The 27,188-nt window shown below is 37.5% G+C and overlaps 1 protein-coding gene across 1 annotated transcript; it reads right to left on the bottom strand.

The window, feature by feature from the left end:
- Positions 1 to 1,029: 1,029 nt before the first annotated feature.
- On the bottom strand, positions 1,030 to 27,188 carry IFIH1 (interferon induced with helicase C domain 1). Its single transcript, XM_054636678.2, has 16 exons — positions 26,580 to 27,188; positions 24,669 to 24,825; positions 22,709 to 22,879; positions 18,533 to 18,613; positions 14,883 to 15,103; positions 13,906 to 14,116; positions 10,633 to 10,850; positions 9,023 to 9,139; positions 8,431 to 8,554; positions 8,107 to 8,343; positions 5,832 to 6,088; positions 4,227 to 4,376; positions 3,378 to 3,539; positions 2,855 to 3,045; positions 1,992 to 2,085; positions 1,030 to 1,894 (listed from the first exon to the last, which is right to left on the bottom strand). Exons 1-16 carry the CDS (start codon positions 27,027 to 27,029, stop codon positions 1,712 to 1,714), a joined length of 3,024 nt encoding a protein of 1,007 aa, XP_054492653.2. The 5' UTR covers positions 27,030 to 27,188; the 3' UTR covers positions 1,030 to 1,711.

Genomic DNA, 27,188 nt, shown 5'->3' with positions numbered 1-27,188 from the left:
GAACATACAACTGAGGTGGATCCAGTTCTTAAGCAGCCATACACACAGCTAGACAAATCCCCAATGACTTTCTTCTTTCTATGTTTGTGAACTAATAAAACTGCAAGTAGTAAATACAATCAGGATCTGTCACACTCCCTGGAGGACGTTGGGTCCCTAAAGGCAATAAAAGCAGAGCTAAGCAGAAGATAAAATACAGCAATTTAGCTTGTTTTTTATCAGATTCACACTCCCTGGATGGGCAATATAGGTGTGTTTTACAACCCCATTCAGAGAAAATAACTTGACTGGAAATTCATTACCCTACACACCAGCAGGATTGATTTGAGGTTCATTATGCATTATGCTGAAGTGAGATTGTGCAAACACTCTTTAGGCTCTAGTGACAATGTGGCAGAGTCACGCTAGGAACTGGGAGTGTAACAACAGCACCCAGGTGAACTACAAGAAGCCCAGGTATGTTTGTCACACAGGTCTGTAGCACGTGTGCAGAAATTCATCTGCATCTACTTTCATTGCTTCAGTAAAGGGAAGTGTAAAAAGCTCAGATTTCAGAAAATCTACTCAGCATGGAAATTTATTTGATTGAAGATGCAGCAGAAATCTATGAAATGATGTGGTATTTTTACCAGTGTTTTACACTTATTTAAAAGTAGTGAATAAACTAATTGAGATACTTGAAAATGCTATGTACAGAGTATTATATTGCATTTATTTACCTGTAACAACTCATTAATAAAGAAATCCAGAGATGACTCAGAGGATGAATGATATCTGGATGATTTCCCACGAGGCTATTCTAATAATTAATTCAGTTACTGTTGTAACAACAAATAAACCTTCCTTCCACTCCTCAATATCTTACTTGCAAAATGGGGGGAGAAATCTGTCCATGAGATAAATATGGAGAAACATGCTATTTTTACAGTCAGAATACTACCATCCTTTAAATTTCTAGGATGAAGCTATGGTATTATTACTGTCTAAATACTTCCAGTGGAAGAGAATTAACAGTCTCACAGTTGGTAATTGTTAGTTATAGCAATTTATTGAAAAAAATACACACCTCATTATGTAGCCAGGCTAACAATCCCATGAAACTGACACACAGAGAGTCACTTTGGCAATGTGCTTCTTGGACAGTAAAATAATCAATTTCAGGTTAAGGGCTTGATTTCTGGAAATGTCTTCTAAGGGAAACCTAATTTTAGTCTGTCAAATTGTATGAGCTTTCAGCTATATTTATGAAGGGAGGAATTCAGTCATGAAAACACTGACGTAGCAACAGTGATTCAGAAATAATGGGTGACATCTTCTTTACGTGGCTCCTCTTTTGAGATCCTTTATCTTCAAAATGGTAATAGCATGAAGAAAACAATGACCATGGTAAATCTTAAGACCAGACAACAGGTCATCTAACACACTTTTGACAGTGTTGTCATCCTGTAGTCAAAAGAGACAGGAGTTTGTTCCATAAATACACATGACTACAATGCATTTGCCATCTTTGTCCAGAAGTACAAATCTGAGAGCAGATAGCAGCTGTGTGACTTTGTCCTTCTCCCTTCTTGTTTCGCTTTTTGTCTTCAAGACAGTTTCCTTATATCCGGGAGCTTTCACAGTGCTTATGATGCAGCATGCTCTATAGGACACAGGAGCTTCTGATCAACAGAGAGAAGTTGAAAAGGGCTTTTATTTTCATTCCAAATCCTTAATCTTCATCACTTGAAGGACAATGAGCTGCATAATCAAAACTAGGAAACCTGATGGGCAGGTCTCCCCATTTCTTAAAAATATTGTTTGTTGTTTTCTTGTCTGCAAACACAACCACAAAATTTCTGATCTTTAGACAAGGCAGGTCAAGACCTCGGTGAACCATCATATTTCCCCAAGCCTGCAAGTAGAAGGAAATTGCATTTCAGATAAAAAAAGGCAAGATCATTAGACAGAAACAAATACAGACAAGAGTATGAAAGTAAGATGTTCCTCACTTGTCCACAGTCTTTGCATATAATTTCCCCATTTGTCTGGTAATCAGCATGCTTATCTTGCAGTGTTTTATTTTCTCTTGTATGATAAAGACTTCTGAAAAACAGACAGCAAACATCAGAATCCACTGGTTATTCCATGCTACATACAGACATATATGAACAGTGACTAAGACTGCTGAAATCAGGTATGAAACCCAAAAAGTCATAGACTCTGACTGTTTGAGAAAATGCAAGGTCATGCTTCATACTCCTAAGTAATGATGAAATACACATGTACTCCCTGTCCCTCTTCATTGCCTATCAGGAGCTGCATCCTTCCTCACACATCTTGAAGTGGGAGCTGCAGGCTCTTGTTCTAATAACAGACAAATCTAGCTTGTTTTTTCAGGTGCCATGAAACTGTCAACGAAATAATACCTGAAAATAAAAGGATTTCTTTTTATTCCCTGTAGTTCAATCTTAACCCTTAACAGAATCATTTGGCTCTGACTACCCAGACCTGCAGAGTATGTGTACATTCTTGAATCATTTATTTAGGGAGTACTTGATCCTGAAGGTTACTATTAGTCTGTGCAGAATGGAATATATACCATACTACATAGTAAGTGACCTAGTTAATAGTACCACAGAAGCTGCATCTTTTTTTTGAAGTCTTAAACTCAATTCACCTTGAAATCAGGAATAAGAACAAACATTTTGTTCAAGCTCCTTAACTGTAAACTCCATAGAGCCGAGGACCCAACAATATTGGAATAATCTATTTTTTTTCTCACAGGGCCTAGAGGGTTACAGGCCCTGTTACAGCCTCGATGAAAGGAAAATCTGTTTCTGCCTGAGAGATAAAGTAGTTCATAAACACTTACTGGAAATCTTTTTTCACACTGACATGATGCATGTCTTCAATAACTTGTATGTCTTCTCCAGAACATATCGGCTTGGAGCAATTTTTGCATAAGAATTTTATTAGTGAAGGATTTTTCTTGTATGTCTTGCGCTGATCTCTCACCACCTTCATTTGTTTTTCCACTATACTTTGCAACTGGAAACTCTGAATCTAGAAACAGATCAGTAAGAGCACTGTAACATTCTGCTGGAATGACAGTTATAGTTTTCTTTCTCAGTTATTTTACTGAGTTCACTGTCAACATGACTTCTAGTCAATTTTCCCTTGCTCATGTGTTTTCCCCTTACCAATAGAAAACCAGACTTTTCTAAAGGACAAGAAAACAGATTATAAACCAAATATTGGCAAAAGAATTCAAAGCCATATGTAGTAACAAGTATTATTTCAAGTTTTCCCCCTCTAAGTAGATTTCAAATAGAAAGTATTCCACGGAATATAAATCAGTATTCTTTAAAGGGAAAGTGAAGAGTTGTAGTGAATACCTTATTTAAATACTCTTCCTGTGGCATCTTCTGGACACGCTGAATGGCCTTATACATCATTTTCTCACGAAAAATATTAACATTTTCACGTTCAACAGCCCCTGAGCCACTTGAAGCCACAAGAGCATAGGTGCTTTCATCAGCTCGAGCTCTACCACGAGCCTACAATTTGCAAGGAACACAAAAATAAACACCACAATACTCCCTATTACATCACACAACAATTTTTTTCTTGCACTATTCCACTTGCACTATCCCCAAAATGCAGTTTTTTCCATTTAACTCAGACAGATAAAGAATCAGTGAATAATGCATACTATTTCTGCAGTATCATCCATACCTGTGAGAACTGCTCAGGTGATTTAGGATTAGTCTGTTTTGCAATGCCAAAACTACATTTTGTTCCCAAAATATAAGCATGCATTTAAATATTAAATGTATAAATATTTGTGTTCACAACTTAAAGGAAAGCATGTATCAAACTGGTATTCTGATATGTAATAATCTCTCTTTATCTGATGATGGTGTGGTGTCCATACACTGGTGGTACAAATGCCTCTTGTATCAACTGGTCTGATGACCATATTCTTGTATCTCTTCTATTAAAAGAGCTTAACATTTGTGTAGAACTTTGAACTGATGCTACACCATTACAGAGAGAGGCAAATTTTATATTGCATATGGACTGAGAATGGAAATTGGAAATGAACCTCGTTGCAAGAACATTTTCTTTTTTAGCATTCAAGTATTTAAAAATTATTTCCAAACGCCAGGTATATGATTCACCATTTGCCCACTGCAAAAAGAAAAGCATTATTAAAATAAGGTATGTATGCAGAAAACTCCTACCTGCACCATAGCAATTTCATTGGTGACGAGGCCATAGCGAATAACGATGTTACACTCTTTGATGTCCAGGCCTTCCTCAGCTACAGTAGTAGCAATTAGTAAATTTACATTTCCACATCGAAATTTATCAATAATTTCCCTTTGCTCATTCTGCAAATTAAAATCATCAAATTAACTTTCAGTACTAGTTTCTGTTACCAGTTTATTCTAATTAGCAAGTTTCAGGAATTAAAGTCCCATAATTTCTGAGCTGAGTGCCAAACATCAAGTGGCCATAACAACCACATTTAAGCATCCTGCAAAAGAAGGAGTTTCTATTGAATATAACATGGGTCCAGCACCGTATTTTGAGGGAGGAGGGAGCAGAAGCCAATCCTTTTATGGTAACTGGGCTTGGAACTTCATAGTTATGTCATAGGTACTAGGAGATTCTATAATATAGTTGTTCTATTGTTTTCAAAATTTTAAAGTACTTACCCATAAGACAAGATTTTTATCACTTCAGTAATTTCTGATTAAAATACACACTTCCAGCTCTAGTTCTAAAGCACTTAAAATTCTCCATAATAAATGGAGACCATAACTCTGGTGATCACAGTAGCACCAAAAAGAATAACAATGATACAATGAAAAAGAAAATATCTAAATCACAGACTTCTGAATCAACTGGATGTTTGTCACCAGCTTGAGCAGAGGAACAGAAACTTGCTATTTGCTATATTCAGTTTCAAAATGCAGAAGATATTGGTTTTGTTTGTGTAATGTGCCACAGAAATTAAATTCCAAGTTTGATAGAACTCAAACAACTTTTGGAGAGAATTTTCTGAGAGAATTTTTCCTTGAAACTCAGGGCAGCAGAAGAAAATGGACTCTGCCCAGTTGCAAAACACACCATTTTTGCTTAAATGCTGATATGGGGAGTAAGGACCAGGACAGAAGAGACGCGAAGTGCTTTGATTTGAAAATGTTTTTAGTGCAAGTTTAGATCACCAGAGAGATGTGGTGTATGGAATCAATGTAATGCTACACAGATGGACACAACTGAGTGATCAATTGTGATATTTCCGGTATCAATTTTGGCAAGTTCTCTTTCAATGGTTATACATCAGTGTGAAGCATGCATATAAATTGGTGTAATTTGATTTAAGCAATGATAGTACAAAAAGACAGGAATAATCACCTTTGTAATCTTATTTGTCAATTCAGCAGCTAAAATATAACGTGAATTACTGTTGTCCTGATAAGCATAAACTCTTTTAATTGCATTTTTACTCTTTCCATTTTGTTTACTTTTGCTTCCCATGCCTGGCTATAACTTGGGTTCTTTTTGACTATACACTACTCCAGGCAACAGATGCTGGCTACTCCTATTGCCATAGAATCCAAAGCCAAAAATGCTTGTTACTTGTGGAAATAAAATTATTCCAGAATTATTATTCACTTTTAATCAACATTATTATTCATTTATCTTTATGAAGATAAGTTGCTGGCAGGTACGAAACCAGAACTCTGGGCTCTGAACTTCAGTTCACTGGCCTAGTACTAAGACAAGCTGTTTTCCAAAATCATGTACAAGAGGTAATGTTGACATGCATCGTTCTATACCTGAGTCATGGGCTTCATTTCACTCTTATGTCCAGAGCCGATAAGATGATGGGCCTTAATTCCCACTTCTTCAAATTTTGGGTTGTCCTTAATCCACTGGTAAAGAGCAAAGGCACTTAGACGAGTCTTTGTGAAAATGATTCCTCTAGGTTCTTCAGTCTTAGTGAACTCCTCCATTAAAGTATTTCTCAACTTCGTTAGCTTCTCATTTTCATTTTCTGGATTTCTAGTCAACTCTTTCAGCTGTTTCTTTTTTGCTTTAAAAAGAACAGATGTAAATTAAGAAAATGTAGCTATGTAAAACAACAGCTTGAACCAAAATAAACCCCAAAACCCACAAAGCAAAGAGCAACTTTCTATATAATTCTCCCAGCATGGCTAATTCACATTCAGTTTGAAGAGCTGGGGCATACCAATTACTTCTGAAGTGAGTTTATAGTCACTAAATACATACTAATCAACCAAAATAAATCACCATTATCATACATTTTGCCTGTATTTCATGGTAAGAATAAGCCAAAGGAAAAAACCTGCCTATACACACAAAGTTGGTACAAAGTCAAATGCACTGTAATAAAGAGTTAAATCACAGCTTATAATATTTACAAAACTATTTTAAAACCATAGAAAAAGGTCTTACAAGGAGAAACAGATTAATATGTACAGCCTTGGAGCTGGTAATGGTTTTATAAATTTAGACATAAATTGTCCATGGGACATGGATTAAAGTAGGAATCCCCACTAGAAACATGCAGTAAAGCAGACACCAGCATGGGCATGTTATTGATATTGCAGCTCCAAGACATTTCAATGCACTCAGTGAACTGTCAAATGAATGATTCTCTTCACCTGGCTCTATTGACCAGAAGGAAGGAGGTGTGTGTTTTATATTTTTAAAAAACTTATCATATTTAAAAACCTATGTCAGTATCAGATGATTATGCAAACACAAGAAGACTTCAAGGTAGGGACTTGGTGTGTTAGAACACTGATGTCATGACCCTGTGCAGACTATTGCAGTGTACCTAATCCAAGGCAATTATACTCAATGTACCACAAACTGTTACTCTACCTAGATAGACTTTATGACTAGTCTTATTCATATTTTTGAATTCAATCAAACATAGAAACACATACAAAAAGTAGATAAATGTAACAAACTCACACAGTTTTCCACCTTAGTTAAACCTACACTAAGTGCCCCAGGGCACTTATCACCAAAGATGAATTCTGCTCTTAAACCTGAGAAATTTTAGATACTCTTCTATTAATTCTAGCACTTTCAGTGGTAAAATCCTAAAAAAATGTAATTTATTTTTCATTGACAGGTTCTTTGGACTTCATTTACCTGCAGAAATAAAAGCAACCAGAAATTACACTTATGAAACTGAGTTTCATTTTTAGTTGGTTTAATTTTTGGTTCTCAGCGATAGCTCACTACTGAAAATCTAAACAAGGAAGGATAGACATGTATGAAAAGTCATTAGAACAATGCTGACATTATCTAACTTACAGTTTTCATTCTTTTTTTTTTTAATTTCTCACCAATAGTGAGAAAAATTTGTAGTTCATTGGATACATAAAGCTGGGTCACATTCTGCAGTATAATCTATTTTTCTTTGTACCACCCAAGAGCCATGGGTGATGGAAGCAAACTTCTCTAGCTCTTTCTGCTTGCAAAGGCAGTAAAGGAAAAAATATGAGTAAAAAAGATTAATGAATAAAGCCTAGTTCCAAGGTGACTGATCTGAAAAAAAACTTTGGTCTTTGCAGTTTGATCTTTTGTTTAATTCTCTAACTAAATGTTCTTTGCCTGAAACTAACTTAAAGTTAGCACTTTCCTTTCTTAGTACATAGACAAACGAACTTTGGCAGAAAAGGCTGGTTAAGAACTCATTATTTCATTACTTTTGTATTCCATTTGCTCAACCTTTTACGCCCCCAGAGTGTCTACTGAAATACATATTTTATGTATCTGCTAAGAGTGTCCTCAGGGACACTTCACTGGATAAAAGCAGAAAACAGCTTTTACTTACTGGCAGCAAAAACAAAGGTGGCTTTAGGTGGGAGGTGAAGAACCATTGTTACATATTATGACATGATCTCACTATGATGTTTAATGCATTCAAAAGTGTATGAACTAGGATATCAAGACACTGTGATAATAAACAACACAGCAGTTTCCAGGATGCAATAACTAATGGGCCCATGCAAACCATTTAGCGCACAATTATGGACTTCAAATATTAAATATCACAATGTATTTCAAACTCACCATGGAATAAACCTATTAGAAATTCATCTGTTTCATCCTGTTTTGATACTGCTGGTTCATCATCATCATCATCATCATCACTCCTTACTGTCTTCTTACTTTTCTCCTCTTTATAAAAGTTATTTAGGTGATTGTAGGCATCCACCATTCGGATGGTGTCATTTATCTGGAGAGCATCATTGTATTTCTTCAAGTGCTCTGCACAGACACGTTCCCTGCGTTTTTCTTCTTTCGCAGCTAGAATTGAACAAAAATACAAAAAAAGTCTTAATATAGAACGACAGAAAGAAATCCAGAGCTGAGGTATATTTGCAATGCAGTTACCTCTTCTCTCTTCTCTGATCACCCACTGCTCATATGTCTGAGTTCCAAACTCAGACTTTGGATGCAGCTGGCAATAGCTCTGTATTTCTGTCATGATCTCAGTGATTCTCTCTTTAAATGGATCCTAGAAATACATTGATCAGGCAAAGTAAGTAAGCACATTCTGGCAAAAAAAACCACTGGCTAGTACCACACTGAGTAATTTTTTATAACTTAAATTAAAGAAGTAAGGCTGTTAAGTGTGTTTAGTGATATGGAAATATACAGTTCAGAATATCACAAAAATTATACTGAGAAACAGCACTTTTTAAAAAAAACCTGAATATAATATCATCACTTCAATACAAATATTTCAGGTTTAGAAGGTCTTTTGACCAGATAACTCAAAATATAACTGACGTAAGTAAAAATTTAGTCCTATTTGACTTTACTGTTACTTTTTGAAACAGAGGAAAGCAACAACATTCAAATTAGCACTCTGGAGCATCTAAAGTCCATAGAAAAAAAGCATTAGGCAAAAGTTTTTGATACTGTACAAGACATTTTTAAAGGAGAATATAACTTTAATGCTGATTTTTTGTAAAAAACATACCCTTTTTTTGTCATCTGCAATCACAGTCTTCTTAGACGGCTCCTTCACCTGATTCTTTAGCTGGGAGGCATGCTCTTCAACAGTCATAATTCTACATGCATCAAGATTGGCACAGATCTGGGAGAAGACAAAATGCTGTTTCTTTAATATTGAATGAGATATTTCACATGAAAACTGAATTAATGCAACAGAGCTTCTTATTTAGATATTGAGGTTTATATAACTTGACTTTCTTTCCACAAAAATTGGATAAAGGCAGTATCAGCACAAGAAAGTCCAAGTCTTTGAAAAACATTTGAGATAAACTGCACAAGTTACTTTTTAGGCCAGAAGTGATTCTTGCATACAGGAAAAAAATTGTAGATCAGGATGCAAACCAAGTATTTTGAGAAGGAAAATACAGCATTGGTACTTTGGAAGAATAGATTTTGGAGCACAAAATAAATAAATATAATGGTGAAATAGAAAAAAATAGAAGATAAATATTAGGGATTAATTATAATAGTAAGAGCTGTTATGAGATTACAAAATAATTTGAGATAATCTTTCCTGGAATTAGAAGACATAGAGACAATTTCTGTGCTAAGTACACAACTGAACTGGACTTTTTTGCTTTTGACCTCTTCCAAGGAGAAAATATGTACATGTCATTAAGTAATAAGGGAAACTATAACACTATTCTGAGCAGAGAAAACAGTAAAGGAAGACTGACAGGTGAACTTTTTAATGTCGTCAGTGGTAGTTTTATATTTCAGCTTGTATATTCAGATTAATGTTCAGGTACAAAGCCCAGAATCCTATCACTAGGAATTCAGAGCTGATGAAAAGGAATTTTCTTTTTCTGCTAGCAAGTTTTTGTGTCAAAATTCTGTCTACTTCAATACAGCATAAAACATTCTTGCAGGCCTCACTAATTCAATATCACATTCTGTTCTGGTACAATTTACCAGTCAGAAGTTTTCACTGCCATACTGGGCTAAATTCTACTTTTCTATTACTAATGCAAAACCATTTAATTTCAAGTAAAATATAGTTTAAGTATAGAATTTAACAGACTATCTTTAGTCAGGTGTTCATGCAACCTCAATGAGTAACTCCAACTGAAAAAAAACAGAACACATTTGTATGCTACCTGTATCTCACAAGTGGTTTCTGCTTTGTTTAAGTGAATGAAAAACAAACATTGTTTTTCATTTTTTTGGACACACAAAAAAGCTCATCTTAGTCACTCTAGAAACACAGATACAAAAATACATTGTGTCTCTAGTATTTGGGAATACACAGTAAATTATAAGCCATCAATGGAATAATAAGACTTTCAGTAACCATAAAACCATACTACATTGTGGATTCCTTGCCTCTGATCTTGGGAATTTTTTTCAAACGAGGCAATTATTTAACTTCCCTTTTCAGTAACCTTACTCCTCCTGTAAAGTAACCTTTATTTGTGTATGGATTTCCATTACTTTTTAATGGTTATAAGCTGGACTTCCATGTACACAAGAAAAAAAAAATCAGATTGTCTATTTGGAGCCTAAAACTGACTTTAGAAGTTTTACTTGAAGAAGACAATATCCCTTTGATGGTTTGTAAGTGTTAGGGCTATTTACTTTCAGAATATGCTCTTCAGCTTTTGAGTAGGATGTTGCACCTCCTACACCAGGTGAGGCTGTAAGTCCCAGAATCTGAGGCTGTGGGATCAGTGGTTTGTTTTCTTTTGCCAGCTTCCTGTTCTTCATCTTTTCTTTTAAGTAACGTCTCATTATGTTATTGTAGACACCTTCCTTTTGAGTATGATGACACTCATCGATGATGATGAGGGAAAAATCTGGAAAAAAAAGACTCCTAAAGTGAATAATTTTATTTCATATGCAGAATTTGCATGACTAAATCTTGTAACGGGTAAGGATGGTGCTGAAAAGAACCAATCAGTTTGTCTGAGAACTAATGTACTAGGAAATTGAAGTACTGGAGAAAAGCGTGGATGGATGCTGAATATATTTAATGGACTTTGGAACCTTTGCTACAGCCCTGATGTGCCAGGTAGTTTTACATTCCATGTAATGGAAAAAAAGACTTTATATTTTTGCAAAAACAATCTGATTATTGAATTTAAGAGAAATATTTTTCATGTCTTACCAGTGGTAAGAACATATCATAGTTGAACTCAATACTATCTTTTATGTCCATAACTGTGTCTGACAAACTACATATTGTTTGCTTTTGAGAAGACACATAATATGTTAGAAGCCTTTCAGACATTCTTGAAAGGCTTGTTGTGGTCAAAATATGCTTCCATTTTGTAGCAACACAGAGATTTCCTCCCTATTAGTGTCCAGTTAAAAGATTTATATTACTTTATGGATGTGTTATTGGAAAGAACAAACAGATTAGTGGGAGCACTACCACTCATCTCTCTCTTGTAGCGGAGGAAACTGATGGAAATTCAGACAGGTATAATGTGCTTTTTGGTCACAGTATATTTACATGCAAACAATATACTGTACAATGAAGAAAAATAAAATTATTTTTTGTTTCAAATTTCTCAAAAGATATAGAAAACATATCTTTAATCTTTCTGCACATGCAGCCAGTGACATATATTTCAAGGTTCTGAGCTGAAAGAATCACAAATATTTTTCTGTTTTTCTAGCAGCAAAACTGGTTTATAGGAGCTCCCAGTCCTTCTGTAGCTGGCCAGTAACTCTCTAATTTTACATTGTTTCCAACAATTTGAATTCAGTTTGTGGACATGACTGTAAAGAAGATCACTGAAATGATCAGGGTTAAACTCTTCTACATATTTTTTTTAATGTGCACAATTTCCATGGTCTTGTTTACACATTGATTTGTAAACATATTGATGTGCTCAAATTGTTGCACCACTATAAGTCAGTTTACAACAACTGGCAGCAGGAGCTGGAAATTAACAGAGAGCTAAATCAGTCTCAGCTGGTATTGAAGAACCTAAAGAAGGATGGAGACTAAACAAAGGAAGTTATATTGGAAAGGCTACACCAAACACTTCTGCTAGCAAAGTAAGCCAACGCTCCATGTCACTGGGGAAAGCTGATTGCCTTCACAGTGGTTCAGGAAGCCAGTATGCACTGGAGTGACGTAGTTTCAAATCTAAATTCTTATTTATTTCCAAGATTTCTACACATTGCAAGATTTCAGAGGCGGTGCTGGCAGTTACTCAGTTCTTCTGCCAACATGAACTTACTGCCTCTGATTTTGACCATCACCTCCATCATGCATATTCTATAACTACTTGTGTAGAAACTAACCTACCAGAAAGGATGTGTTTCCTCTACTAAGGAAGTGATACATAGCTTTTAGAAAGTCCATACAGTGATTTCAGCCCTTGGTAAAGAGAGTAAACATTTGATAAAATGCAATTAAGAGAGTCCCTGTCATTTCACAGAGGCTGGAATTCCATATTACATGCAATGCAGACCTCTGTGGAAACTGATGAAAAAAGTATGCACAGAAATCTGGAAAAAAACTTTAAACTAATTAGGATGATTTATAAAGGCTGTGAGTTACCCAAGTCACAGCCACAGAAATGGAGCTGGCTGTGCTCATGCTTGCTTGGCTTTGGTCCAGCTGAACCTACGAGCACAGGTGTAATAGAACGGAAAAAAACCCCTGAGGTGCAGGGCAGCCTGAGTTCTGGAAAAAATGTAGCTCCTTATGAAGGAAACTTCACAAAGTGTGAAACCCATTCAACCCACTTCATTACACAATCTGGTTGGGACTCAGCCCAATTCTAAACAGGCCAGCAGTTCCAATAGAAATGTTCAGATGCCTCCATACACCATTCCAAAATGATTCAGATGTAGGAAAGTTTATTAACTTAAGACGCAGTGGAGAGGAAATAAGTATAAGAAAATTGCTGGTACTTTGCCTAGGTTAATAACAAGGCATTCTGAAGGAGGGAATGCAATTCTGAGGTACCCAAGTGGCTCTGCAGGAGTTAGTCTGGATCAAGCAGTACCCAAGTCAGCACCAGGCACTGACAGACACAGACCAACCCCTCAGGTTTCTCTGCTGTCTCTGTGACATCCAGACCAATACTTTTATCTCAGGGCCATTATTTTGAATATCAAAGTTCTCCCCTACATCCTTCACCATCTGAAAAGGAGTTGATTGCAGGCAAATAGAAGGAGAAGCTAACATCTCACAGAGGAAGGTCACTGTAGCCCAAGCCTGGGAGCTGATCTCATGGGCTGCTCTAATTGTACCTCCCTGACAGATAATATAATTTCCTTTCTGATCTTCCAGACCACCTGCCACTTCAGCATTCTGGGAAAACAATCTTGCCTTCTTTATCTTTTGCTTTCTTCAACTTCCTTCATGTGTTGTAGGAAGATTTTATATCTGCTGAGCTCAGACAGACACAGTTATAAGCCATCATATCACTGTATTTTAGCAAAATTACCAGAGTTTAAAGAATATAACTTTTACGACAGATTGGCTTTTATCTTTTGTTCCATTGTACTTCTCAAACTACCAAGTGCATTTGAGTTTTGACAGTTTTTTTTCTCATCCTGTATATGGCTTCTATCTGATATGATTTAATGCTCTGCTGAGCTTGGAAAGTGGAACCAGTACAACTGCATGTGCACAAAGTTAAGAATAAGAATAAATAAGAATTTATTTAGATAAAATAGGAAGCATGACAAGTATTTAGTACAAATAAACTAGAGTCTAATTTTGGCCTGCATGCTTGCTAATTGAGATATGATTTTACTACAGCTTGTATTTATAAAAAGAGTAAATTGAAAAAACCCTACTGAATGTGGCACATTTTTACTCTGCAATTTTCCAGAATAGAGATATACTTTTATACCCTCTGTAAAATTTCAGAATAAAATACTTGCCTGATAAGTGGACGCTTTCTTCATCTTCCTTGGATGCATTTAACAGTGAATTCTCAAGGATCTGTGCTGTACTGATGATGACATCATTTCTTCTGACAACTTCAGGAAATGAGATTTTCAGCTGAGAATCACCACTTAAGCCAATAACCTGATACCAACGCTTCAGGAATGGACCAAATTCTCTTTTTAAATGCTGTTCTACCAATGGAACCTGAGCAAAAGTTTTCAAAGAGTTTAAAACATATTAAACACAGAATTAAAAATACATGCCCATTTGCCACAAATGTTGTTAGATGAACAAAAGAAAATTAGGCAGCAAAAATCCCCAAACCAATTTCCCCCTGCAACTTCTCCTGTGAAACCTTTTTGTCCCAAGAACTTTGGCTTAACTGAGCCTTTGAAGGAATGAACAAACCATCCATGCTCTGGCTATTTAACTGAGCTTATAAAGTGCTTTCACATTTATCTTATAAGAGAATATGGATATTGTTTATAATTTCAGTAAAATTCTTTAATGTATTTCTATATTTTAATATTACAATAGAAGATTAATTTATATGTGCTAAATTTAACTGAAAAAATTAAAACAACTATCAGAAAATCTGACAATACATTACTTTACTACTGTAAGACTCATCAGGTGGCCTTCATTAATAAATTGAAACTCAGAATGTGAAAAATATTTTTATTTTTCAAAATTCATTACAAAATGAAATTGTACTTTTCCCAATAATGTGGTTATTACAGCACATCTAAATTTGCACTTACACTGGGGGACACTAATGTAATTTGTGCTTGCACAAGGCTGATGGTGCAATGGAGATGATAGTCCAGATCTGTATGTCTTTAAAACACAATATACCTGGAGAAGCTCAGAATTGTCTTTATATTCAACGTTGTCTTTATATTTACAATGTTTGTATTAACAATGCATGATGTTTGAAAAATATTGTTCTTTAAAAAATGGACCAACTTACCTTATTAACAAGTACTATGACTTTTCCAGGCTCTGATGCTCTTTTCTTCTTATCCAAGTGATCTTTGGTAATGTAAACAGCCACTCTGGTTTTACCACTGCCTGTAGGGAGACATATGATAATATTCTCCCCATTCAATGCTGGCTTTGCAACTTCCATCTGGTAATCTCTCAGGGTCAGATCTGGCTCAGGTGAGGCTCTCTTCTCCACTTCATCTTCATCTAAGGGTACAATGAAATATAAGTTTCAAACAGGAGGCACAGAACATGTATTAGAAGAGTGAAAAAATGTCAAAGGGAAAAATATTAATTCACTCAGAAGCATCTTATGAATAGAAACAGCACACTAGCATAGACAATGTTGCTCTGAGGACCTGTGCCACTCTGGATCAGAACTGCTTCCACCCAGTCAGCGCTCAGGGCAGGTGGAATAAGCCACAGTACAGTTTCACCCATCTATGTTGTAATGACTGCTATTAGGTATAAATTCAAATGATACAGTTCAGTAGCACTGGGACCAACAAAGGTTGTGTTTGGAGCTGTGGTATTTATAACCTAGCCAAGCTTCTGTGATGTTCTCCTTTATAAATACTGAAATTTATTTGGTTACAAGGGAGTTACCTTTATAAATACTTCCCAGAGAATGAAAAATGGAGCCATAGAAAGAAAAATAGATATGGAACACTTAAAAATGATCAAGGGAGTTATAAAGTATAGAGACCAAATAGATAAGAAAATTCAATTGCCCATACAAGATGGAGCTAACTGTAGAATGTGTCACACCCACTCATGGTAGATTGTGTTGCTTCTTAGCCTGACACATACATAATGCAATTGGAGATTCATTAAAAAGCCATATACATCTGCCACCTAAGGCCAAAGCCTTCCATCTCTTATTGGAAATGCAATGGCAGAGTTTAGATCTATGGCTTGTAGAAGAAACAAAGAATGTTCTAAATGTAAAAGTGAAAAAAAATACTGCTGAATTATTTTGAGCAGTAAGAAAAGCATATCAAGTCTCTTGAATTTACATATATTTAGGGAGTCAGAACTTATATATATGTATCTTAATATCAGAAGGATTTATTTAAATTGACCTTTCATGGGTTTTTTTTTTTGCTACAAATAAGTTTAGATCACTCTTCAAGTATTAACTGCCCTCAGTGAAGAAAATGCAAATTCATTCTACTAGATTAAAACTAAGGGAGAAAAACCCTAGTTTTGTTTCCTGATGATATCATTCAATGCAGAATCATGAGGATTTTATTATCACTGATACATTACACACAAAGTAAGTATATTTTCTAGTATTCTTGATTCCATTAAATAAAATTAAGCTAACAAAAAGTAATGAAGCTTGATAAAACACTGTTGATGGAAACATCTGAATGCCATTCTAAAGTGTTTTTTGCTTGTTTTGCCTTTTAGTGTGAGTGCAGTGCTACCTGGACACAGGGACATCTGCACCAGAGAGTAGGTGCTGTTACTTATCTGACTCTACTACTCTCTTTTGAGGAAGAACATTTGTTTGCTTTCTGGTTGGGTAAATTCAATAGCTCAATCATATTGAAACTAGCACTTTATCACCCATCTGTTTGGTTAAATTTCAGTTCCTTAAAATCCTCAATTAACAGTCCAGGCCTGAAAAATATTTAACTTAGCTCTCTCCTAGCTTCTTCAGCCCTTGTTTAGATAAAGGCTAATACAGGAATCTTTTCACAGATTAAAAAATTAAATACTTAAAGATTTTTCATCAAGCACAATGTAGCATTAGGGAAGTTGTCTGCCCTCATACAAAGCTCATGTGAATTGCTGCTCTGGGCTAAAAGAAACATGGTAATTATTCTATTGTCCTAACTACACAATTTTATAAAATGTGAAATGAACCTTGCACATAAAAATGCAGCTGAATCCACATGATTCTTTGCATTAAAATCCAAATAATGTCAGTGTGTAATGAAACCATCTGAACATCTTTGTTAATACAACAGCCTTACTGTAACATTTCAAATTACAAAATCCATTAATAATGCATCTACATCTTCTTAGAAATTTTTTCTCATTATTGCTCTGAGTTTACTAGACATGATTAAAAAGCATGGATGTTTTAGAAAACTTTTAAACTACTTGTTTTTAAAAACCACATGAATATAGAACATATAGCAAGTAAACACTGAAAAAATCTGTTCTCCATTCTTCACAAAACTGCAGTGTTTGGGTTTTTTTTCTGGATTACTTGACACAGCAAATGCCCAATTTGCTTATTAAGAGGTACTTCAGGAATCTTAAAGGATGAGGCCATACATACATGCTGCCAAATGTCATGAGCCTGGCTCAGCCTGAGTGACTGATACAGTGTGTCTGTCTGTCCACAGGACAGAGAAGTTCCCATGCCCGGACATTTCATGTGACAGAGTGAGCCAAGAAATACAATGTGACTGATGAATTTCCTCAGTTGCTAAAGAAGTTCAAAGTGAATTCTTTGGAGTTAGCAATACACAGACTAAAATCTTAGCTGCAGTGTAGCAATTTAGATATGAGCTATCCTGAATTTTCTGTGTACTTACAAAATATGTGGATTTTAATACTTTAAAGCTTCAAAGTATTTAAAAGGTGCTTATAACAAACACTTAGCAGGTATAGTAAATATAACATTTACAGTGACCTTACTGATGTAATACTAGGTTTATTAGGCCCAGCTGGCTTGAAAGGCATTCAGAATTTTTTCTAGCCCTTGTACAAGACATAGTCCCAGCACAAATGTTATAAAGGCTAGATTCCAAAAAGTAGTTCTTGAATTCTGTATAAGTAAACAGGCTGATCACCATGGTGGACACCTCCCAGTTTGCTTTGCCTGAGGTTTGGAAAAAAAAAAAAGGAAAAAAAAGTACTGGGATGTCTTTTACAACAGCAATGTATAGTTTCACTCAGACTTCATACATAGCAAGATAATACTTTCTGCTAAGTATCATTTAAACACAGTCCAATATCTAGTTTAAAACTGTATTTAGAACATGCACATGTGTTTAAATGTGAGGTTCACAAAGATCCTCAGATAGCAACCCCCACTGCTCAGGTTGCTTTTACAAATTGGGCTACTAAAGTACTTGGGCCCAAAGTGGACCTTCATTATTGTTCTGCAGGTACCCAAGAGATGCTTCTGCTCACCTTCACTGCCTCCAAAACATTCCTATTCCCACTCACCCTATGTAGGGGCCAGGCACAATCTAGCTCCTCTCTGAGAGCAAAAGAAACACGTCTGTGTGGCAGCATCACGAATATCTGTCCAGGTGACTGCACTGGGTGACTTCTAGTCCCTTCAGCCTATGTGATTTCATCATTCTGCCTCACTGACCAGTTCATACAATGATGATGTCTAGAGCCCTGCTCAGATGATCTCAGTAAATTGACTGTGCTGGGGCTAGGACTTAGGTCCAGACCATTACCAGATGGTCTGGACCTAAAATGCCCGAAATGGCATCTGTTTTCCAACAAAGTAAATTAATTTGAACAAACTGGCATCTAAATATGGTGAACTAGAGTTTAGAGTGAAAGGAAGCCCTTCACTGAGTTTCATTTTAGCCCACTCACAGAATACTTCCCCCGGAGCTTACTTTGCAATTAGTAAATAATAACAGAAGGGAAATGTACCTGAATCACTGGTTGTGCAGCTCTGTTCCAGGCTTCCATTCAAGTTACTGACACTTTCATCTCCTATGGAGACATCTGACTCTAAATGAAAAACACAAAGAAATGTATCATAATATATTTGCTGTACAAATATTAATGGCAAATGCATAGTGTTTGCTCTCCCCCTAAGCTGTTAAAGTAGGTTAGATGAATGTCAGGCGGGGAGGGCTGAGATCTAAACCTTCTCTATTTTTGGTAGAGATTAAAAAAATGAACAATATAATTCATTTTCTTGTGGAAGAAAATATGGAGTGGAAGATTAATATCCAAATAATGGCAGAGGTAAGGCACTATGGGTCATGATTTATTGCCTAAAACCAGGGGTTCCAGACATCATCACCTGCATAATCCCCTTTAGTCCTATTTTACTGTATCTTTCCAGAAAGGTGAAAAGCCAAAAAAAAAAAAAAAAAAGTTGCTGGCAAACTGAACTTTCTCTTTTACTCGCTGCAAGCCATGAGAGCTACACCTGTAGCAGAACAAAAACAAAACCAGAATTGTGATTTTTTTTTTTTTTAAGTTTCTTGGTATTACATGAAAAGAGCGAAGCGTAGTTTCCGACTAATTGCAAGCAGCGATGGGGCCATGGAATGGCGCGGAGCAGCAGCAGCGGCGGCTCCGCTCGGCGATGCCCGCGCTCCGCTCGCCCTCTGCCGGGCCGGGCACGCCTCACACGCGCCCGTCCGGGCCGCCAGCACCACGCCGAAAGCCGCACTTCCCTGAACTTCCAGCAAACCCAGCTCCTCCCTGAGCTTCTAGCACACCCAGCTCTTCCCCGAACTTCTAGCAAACCCAGCTCTTCCCCGAACTTCTAGCAAACCCAGCTCTTCCCTGAACTTCTAGCATGCCCAGCTCTTCCCTGAACGTCTAGCAAACCCAGCTCTTCCCCGAACTTCTAGCAAACCCAGCTCTTCCCTGAACTTCTAGCAAACCCAGCTCTTCCCTGAACTTCTAGCAAACCCAGCTCTTCCGGGAAAACCTGCCGCGAACAGCATCACCTGAGCTGTCAGCCTGCCGACAGCACTCTGCAGCTGAGCCCACAGCGTGCAGACGGAGTCAGTCACAATAATAGTCTTGACCAATGTTTTGCTTAATTAGCTACTGAGCTTGTTTTTCCATCAAGGTCTTTCCAGTGAACATCCTATTATAATATAGGATATCCTGTATCCTAATATACATATTTTTTGCAACTTACTGTCCCCCAAAAATTATTCATAAGGCAAAATAGATTCTGTGAATGAGAATTTAGCACTGAATGGAAGCTAGGGTGTCCTAGAAAGGAATGCCTGAAATATACATTATAAAGTGTTGGTGAGTGAGGTAGCGAGTGAAGTGTTGGTGAACCTACTCTGCATTCAGTAAAGTTATGAAGCTATCTTAGCTACCACTAGGAGTCAGGTATTAGTATGTTTTCTAACAAATGAATGCAGTCAACAGAAAGGCACAAAAAAGAAGAAAACCCCACCAGTTACAAGCCATGTTCAAAGACCTATGACAAACTAATTAGTAGCATTAGTAGGAACTCCCAGCTATGAAGATGACACTGCTATCTCTTCCTTTTGCTATCCAGGAATCCACATAAAATAGGAAAGCGAGGACAAAATTAAAATTCTGTGTATCTATTCCATATGATCTCCCATCTAAACTGACCTTCTGAAAGTCATGAGAATATGAATCCATAAAGTGTTTTGCACACAATTATCTTAATTACAATGTGCAGCATGCCTTATACAACAATCTCTCAAACAGAAAACAGCAGTGATGATGTGAAATGCAAAATACTCATCTTGTAAAGAAAGGTGAATAGAACAACGTTCTCCTTTTTCAACTGCAACTTACTTGAATTATTTTAAAAGAAAATAATTTTAAAAAACCCAAAGCAGTAAGCATTTTCAAAACAATGAAAATAAAAGAGTTATTATCCTAACAGCTGTTTTTACCACTTCTGCTAATCTTCCCTTAGAGTCCTGCTTGCACATTGTAATGTGGAATTTCACAGGAAGATTTTCAGTCACTTTAAACTGAGTACTAAATAAGTAGAGAGACAATGGAATGGAATGCAATGACAAGCAAGCCTTGAAAAAGAGAGCTGCTATTATTTAAATTGGTGTTTATATAGGTAACTGCAGCAATTTAATCCGTGTTAACCTATAGAATTTACTTGCTTTTGTGTAATTTTGTGTGTGAAGTTTCTCATCTGTTTTTGCATGCTCAATTTTTCTCTAGTTATCTCTTAGGCTAAATGATCTATTTCTACTTGTTTTTATGGCCTTACTGCTCTCATACCTTCTGACTGTCTCTGTTTTGTCTACCTAACTAAAAGGGTCAGAGAAAGCTCCAGATACAATGCAAATGGCAGTAATTTCAAATTACCTGAAAAGCTTCTTTCTTCTTGAAATATGTCCTTTTCAAGACATAAAGGAATTGTGGGAGTGTACTGCAAAACTGACAACACTTGATAGCATCAAATTACAAACTAGGTGGGTTCCCAGCTCACTTGGAAGTAGAATCTGGGTTCCATTTATATTTTAATCTTCCTGGTCTAAAATTACTGTCTTATGAAATCTGTTTTAGAAAGGATGGAAATAGGAAATGAAAAAAGACCGGAGTGCTGTTAAGTCTGAGTGTACAAGTGCACTGATATCAAAGGTTACTGCACTCGAGGATGGCTGAATGTGAGGCAGTTCCTCTGCAGAAATCTCCAAGCAGCACTGCCTCCTGGCAGCCCTTGTTACCCTGCATCTACACTGCTGCTTTGGTTCATCTCAGAACTGCGTATTTTCAGTGAATCCATCCATTGTCTGCACTTACACTACTTTGGTTCATAGCAGAGCTGGTGTAGATCAGAAGAAATGAACTGTCAGCTGAAACCAAATGAGATTTGTTCTAATTACTTGCAGGCACACAGTCCACATGAGACTGAAGTCAATCTGAACCAAACTGATGGAATACATGTACTCTGTATCCCCTTAGCCATTTCACTGCACAGATCTGCTCAAGTGCCCAAACTGCTAATACCCACTCTATTAATTTCAGTTCTGTGCTGAGACCATAGTTTTTTATCCACACTTAGCTTGTGGCACACTAGTTAATAACTGATAGGTCTCATTTTCTCTAATTCACAACCCAACAAGAGGCAAGTAGAAGATCAAGGCTAACAGCAATGAAAACCTACTCTTAGTAGGCCCAATAAGAGCCTTAGCTTTATCCAGAAAAAATAATCCAGTCTCATCTACTTTGAATTATCATTAAATATTTGGCACCTCTTCTTTATACTGACAAATTATGTTCTAACCCAGGAAAACCAAGTTGATAATTTTGCTCTACTTGCTACAAAGCAGTGGGATATCCTGTTAATATGCAAAAGGAGAAATAAGCTACTACTGTTGCACATTGAAAGGCGGCAGTTTTTCAGATATATTTAAAAAAAATTATCCATGTTTGATAAAAAGAGAGCAGCCTTAGCTGTCTTACTCCTTTGGCTGAGAAAGCCCACTGGTATAATTTCAGGCAGGATTCACCTTAGCTGTAACTATTGTTTGAGCTCCATGAGAGCCTGCAACACACATGGTTCCTCAATCATGCAGTGCATGTTTGAATCACTGGTTTGCAGCTGTGTTTGGGCATTGTTGCTGTAACTGCTGTCACTCATAATCAACTCCCAAGGCATGTTTTTAAGAGTGGTCTAAATGAACAACAGGCCACAACCATTCCTAAACGTTTTTACTAAAAATGTACTTCTGAGCGTGTATGTGACATGAGAAAGGTTGTCTGATATTCTGTAAGTTAAAAAACCTTAAAATGAACAGAAGAAATTACTTGCTGGAAAACACTGAAGGACTTCTCAAAACAAAAATGCTTTTCAATATAGCATTTCCAGCCTTCTAGAAAGAAGTACTTTACAGCTGCAGTTTTTGTGGCATAAAAACACTCTTATCTTAAACTTAGTCGACACTGTACGGAGTTGATAATGTTAACCTAATGTTGTCATTGGGTAGTACAAGCCTATTATGGACAGGTGTGAAATAAAATATAACCTAATAATATTAATATTTTTATCAAAAGTATTAAATATATTTCAAAGCTACTCATTTATTCACACAGGTACCAGATCAAAATACCAGTCAGTGGACAAACCTGTCATCACAGAATTCTTTTCTATGGATGTTTCCAACAGACTGCTCTCACTGCTGAAACTATCATCCACATTTTCTTCCTGTTTCGAATTCTCCTGTATGACGTATCCTGGTTGGCTTGTAACTTCTGTTTCTTCATTCGTAGTCTGCTCCATCCCATTTTGTTTATTCTCTGTTTCCAGAAAATATAGAGAAATTCTAAGGCAGTTCTACAAAACATTTCATTTCTTTTAGTGTGGAGCCTAGAAAACACAGAACTAACCTGTATTTATCAGGCACATAACAGTATAACATATGGTCTTGGTCTTGACTCAAATGTTATAGTCTGGAATTTTGACCTTTATATAAATATTTACTAAGAATTTACTAATTTACAATTAGAAACTAAACTTAAAGAGGTTAATAGATTTATTTTTATGAAGTTCTCAATTTCTGTGCGTAGGTGTTTGCTAATAACAACATATCTTACTGTGAGAAATCACAGGGGGTCAAGCTGCAATGACAAAATGTAGCAGCAGTGTTCTTCATCCACAATGCCCAATGAAGCTGTTTCCTCTCTATGACCTTATGTCAGGGCATGCTCCTGCAACCATACACTTTACATATCTACCCACATACAGGACTGTGTACATGAAAAATTACTTATCCTCTGGTAAGAGCAACACCATTCATGCTTTATACATCAGCCTGTACAGTTTGTTTTGGGGCCTACATCACCCAAGATTACAAAGGAATTGTGGAATAAATGTATTCATTCAGTAGTCCATCAAACAACTGGATTAAACTTCAGTTTTACCCTATATAGTCTGAACTATACTAAAAATTCAGAAATGCAAAATGTGAAAAGAATTGAAAAAAAAAAGAAAATAATATTAATAATTTATATATTTGTTACTTTGTTTACCTTACTGACGGCAAAGTAGTGAAAACAATAATTTAAACCTCACACAGTTGCAATACAGAATGAAAATCAGGATCACAATAGCTGCTGAGCTATTCCCAGCACGCGAGTTCCACTCAAAATGATCTTCTGAGGCTCTGACTTGGTTGGTCTTGTCCTGCAGACTGCAACACTCAACCATCTTTGAACTGCATCCTCAATCTCACAGCTGCCTGTGTGTGTCTGGGAGAACACTGTCTGATTCCTGCCCAAAGCTGGAAGAGACAATTACATGTCCCTCTTACCTCAATCTTAATGCTCTGACCCATATGCAGCAACTAAAAGCACAGAGACAGCTCTGGTGAGCTTCTCAAGGGAGCAGGCTGAAGCTGCTAAACGGGAATCTGTTAAACTAATTTAGTCACTAAAATTTTATAAAACATATGGGGACCAAAAATAAGGGATAAATTATTTGGGGGCTGCTTCCTTGTTCATATTTAAGAATACAGGGGAGCACTGGGATAACTTTACAGTATTATAAACATTACACAGGAATGAAAAGGAGTAGCCACATTACTAGTTTATTGCATTAATTTTAGTAAATTTTATAATGTTTTGAGACTTTTGAATGTCTTAAAGTATGCAAAGTACCTTAAAATGCCAAAAATATTTGTAAACTGTTCTGTAAAGGAAACACTTTTATTGAAGAAGAAATTGAGGTATAGTCTGTTTTGTTTGTTCAAATTAATTTTCAGAGTAGGTTTTATGAATGATTATAAAAATCACACTGAAAACCAATGGGTTTTAAAAGTAAGGTTCAGTTTAATTGTAACTAAATCCATACTGTTGTAATTCTCATATTGCTAAATAAGGATTTTCAATATTTAAATGCTACATAACTTGATTTTGAAATCCCTGGAAAATCAAAAGCATTAATCCCAGTGTCTCAATAAAATAATATGGTGGGAATCCTGCATTGCTTCTTAAGTAACAGTACAAAAAAAAAGAAAAAAAGAAGAAGAAAAAAAAAGAAGAGATATTAAAAATCCACACATCTGTACCAGTGAAATAAGATGATTACCTCCTGTATTTCCACTTAAATCATCTGCAAGGTCTTCATGTTGGGTTTCACGGAGAGCAATCAAAAAAGAAGAGAACCAGTCTTTCTTTTGGACTATTCTGCTCAGTAGCTCCCTTGCACCATCTCTGTTCCCATGATTGTCAGTAACAGTCTGGATCTGGCAAAAAAAAAATCAGAAACAACCCTCACACAGACTTTGGAAATGGTCTGAGGATGTTCATAAGAATATTACAGATGTAAAAAGCATTCCCCTGTCATAATTAAAGCATACTGAATAATAAAGATATAAAGTAGACCTGCCTCTCATCAGAAGAGAATTATTGCAATTTTGTCCAACCTCAGGTTCATCCCATCTGGTTTTGGGTAGGATATATGAAACCTACGAGAGCTGGAATTTAATTGGAGAGACTGGTAGTACTAGACAATGGTTACAAAAGTAACCACTATATAATAGTTATTAGTATTGTGGACTAACAACTAGTGTTTAGACTGGTTTAGGGAATAGGCAACCTTGATTAAGGAGAAATGGTGTCACACAGTTTATCAAAGCTCAGACTTAACCTGAAACATGACCTCATACATAAAATAGAACATTTTCCTGCTTAAACTCTGGCTTCATCATCTCAACTTCCACTTAAAAATACAATAGCTGAGCCTCTAGAAAGCGGCTACTGCCCTCAAAGAAGCTATGGAACTGTGTCCCAAGGCTGTCACAAGCATAATTTGACATGTGATTGCATGAGGAACAAAACCACGACTCCAAGAGCAAAGTAGCTTGAGACAGGTGATCAGTCTCAAGGGCCATTTTCTCAAGGCTCAAGAATGACCCATTCTGATATGCAAGGAAATAGGCAGGCATAGCAGTGGGAACACCTGACTGAGATACATGACTAAAAGGAAGTGTGTGGAAAGTGGGAGACATTAGGAAAGCCTGAACTCCACTGGGGTTTAAACTGGCAGGATTGTGAAGGGTATTAAATGGTTTGATGGAAATACCAGCAGCAAAAAGGTGACCCAGGGGAACATGAGAACCTATTACCAGGGAATGGAGCCAGTAGCTTCCTAAAAAGCCTCTGCATCTGCCTGCTGTGTTACAATGCTTGGCTCCCTGCTAATAAGGGTGCATCTGATCATTGCTGCCACCTGATGGTCACAAGACAAAATTATGTATCTTACAGCCATTTAACTGAGATGGAGCATAAAACGTCCTCAAAAGTGAATGCTATGGCAATTATTATTTTAATTTGTTCTAACACTGTTTCAGGATATCAGGATATCTTTTTTTTTTTTTTTTGTTGGGTTTTTTTTTGGTTTTTTTTTTTTTTTTTTAGTTTCCAGTAGGTTTCACATTCCAGGCAAGTCATTCTTAGCCAAGTGAAATAAGCACTGGACAATATTCTCATCAAAGGTTAACACTTCATAGTTCTTGTCCAACTGGTATTTCTGCTCACGTCATTGTCTAGTGTGATAATCCTTAGTGAACCTATAGCAAAAAAGGGGACAGAAAATCTTGCTTTATTTTAACTCAGTATTATTTAGGACTTTACAGACCATCACTACTTCCTGGTATGATTCAAGGGCCAAAAGACAATGATCTTCTGAGCCTAAGGTCGGTGGCAAAATGATAAGTAAAGTAAAGTCTGACATATTTCTTCACTTAGACACTCTCTTGGTCCAACCCTCTGTTCCTGGCATTTCTCTTTGCCAGGCTCTTGGCTGGCATGCCACCTGCTGGCCCATTGTCAAAAGTCTTCACTGGCTTACCTGGACCCATTATCTATTTCCCCCCAAGTCTGGGAACTCCCCTTTTATTTTTGCATTTACTATGCCGTTTGTAGTTGTGGCTCCCTACCTGCCCCACAGCCGCTGGGGCTGGCCAGTGGCTGCGGCACTGCCTGCGCCCGGACTCACCCGATCCACGTCCTCGTCCTGGAAGATTCCCATCTGCAGGCACTTCTCGGCCACCTGCCCGGCGCGCATCCTGTCCACCAGCGTGCCGTGCAGCAGCTGCACCAGGTGCACGCAGAGGTCATGCTCGGCCTCCTCTGCCGGCGAGGGCAGCTGGCTGAGGCTGGGGTTGGCGTAGCAGGCGGCCAGGCTGCAGCCGCCGTGCTCCAGCGCCTGCAGGAACTCGCGGATCCAGCCGCAGCCGCGGGGCCCCCGCTCCACGGCCCGCAGCAGCTCCTCGGCGCCCGCCGCCGCGCCCCGCTGCAGGGCGGCCGCACGCACCCTGTCCCGGTCCTCCGCGCTCAGCGAGGGCAGCCGGTCCAGCACGGGCTGCACCTGGATGAACTGCTTCAGCCGCGGCCTGAAGCAGGAGATCATGTAGAGGAACTGCTCGTCCCGGGTGCCCTCTGCCATGGCGGCGCCCGGCCCCCGGGGCTCCCGCAGGCCGCTGCTGAGGCTGCGCCTGGGTCCCGCGAGCAGCGCGGCCGCCGCCCCTCAGCGAACCCTCCGCGAACCCTCCGCGAACCCTCCGCTGGCCCGGCTCAGCCCGGTCCGGCTCGGCCCGCCCGGCAC

Source organism: Agelaius phoeniceus, chromosome 7 (genome assembly GCF_051311805.1).
Source record: "Agelaius phoeniceus isolate bAgePho1 chromosome 7, bAgePho1.hap1, whole genome shotgun sequence".
NCBI lineage: Eukaryota > Metazoa > Chordata > Aves > Passeriformes > Icteridae > Agelaius > Agelaius phoeniceus.
This window is presented reverse-complemented; position numbering and strand designations above follow the sequence as displayed.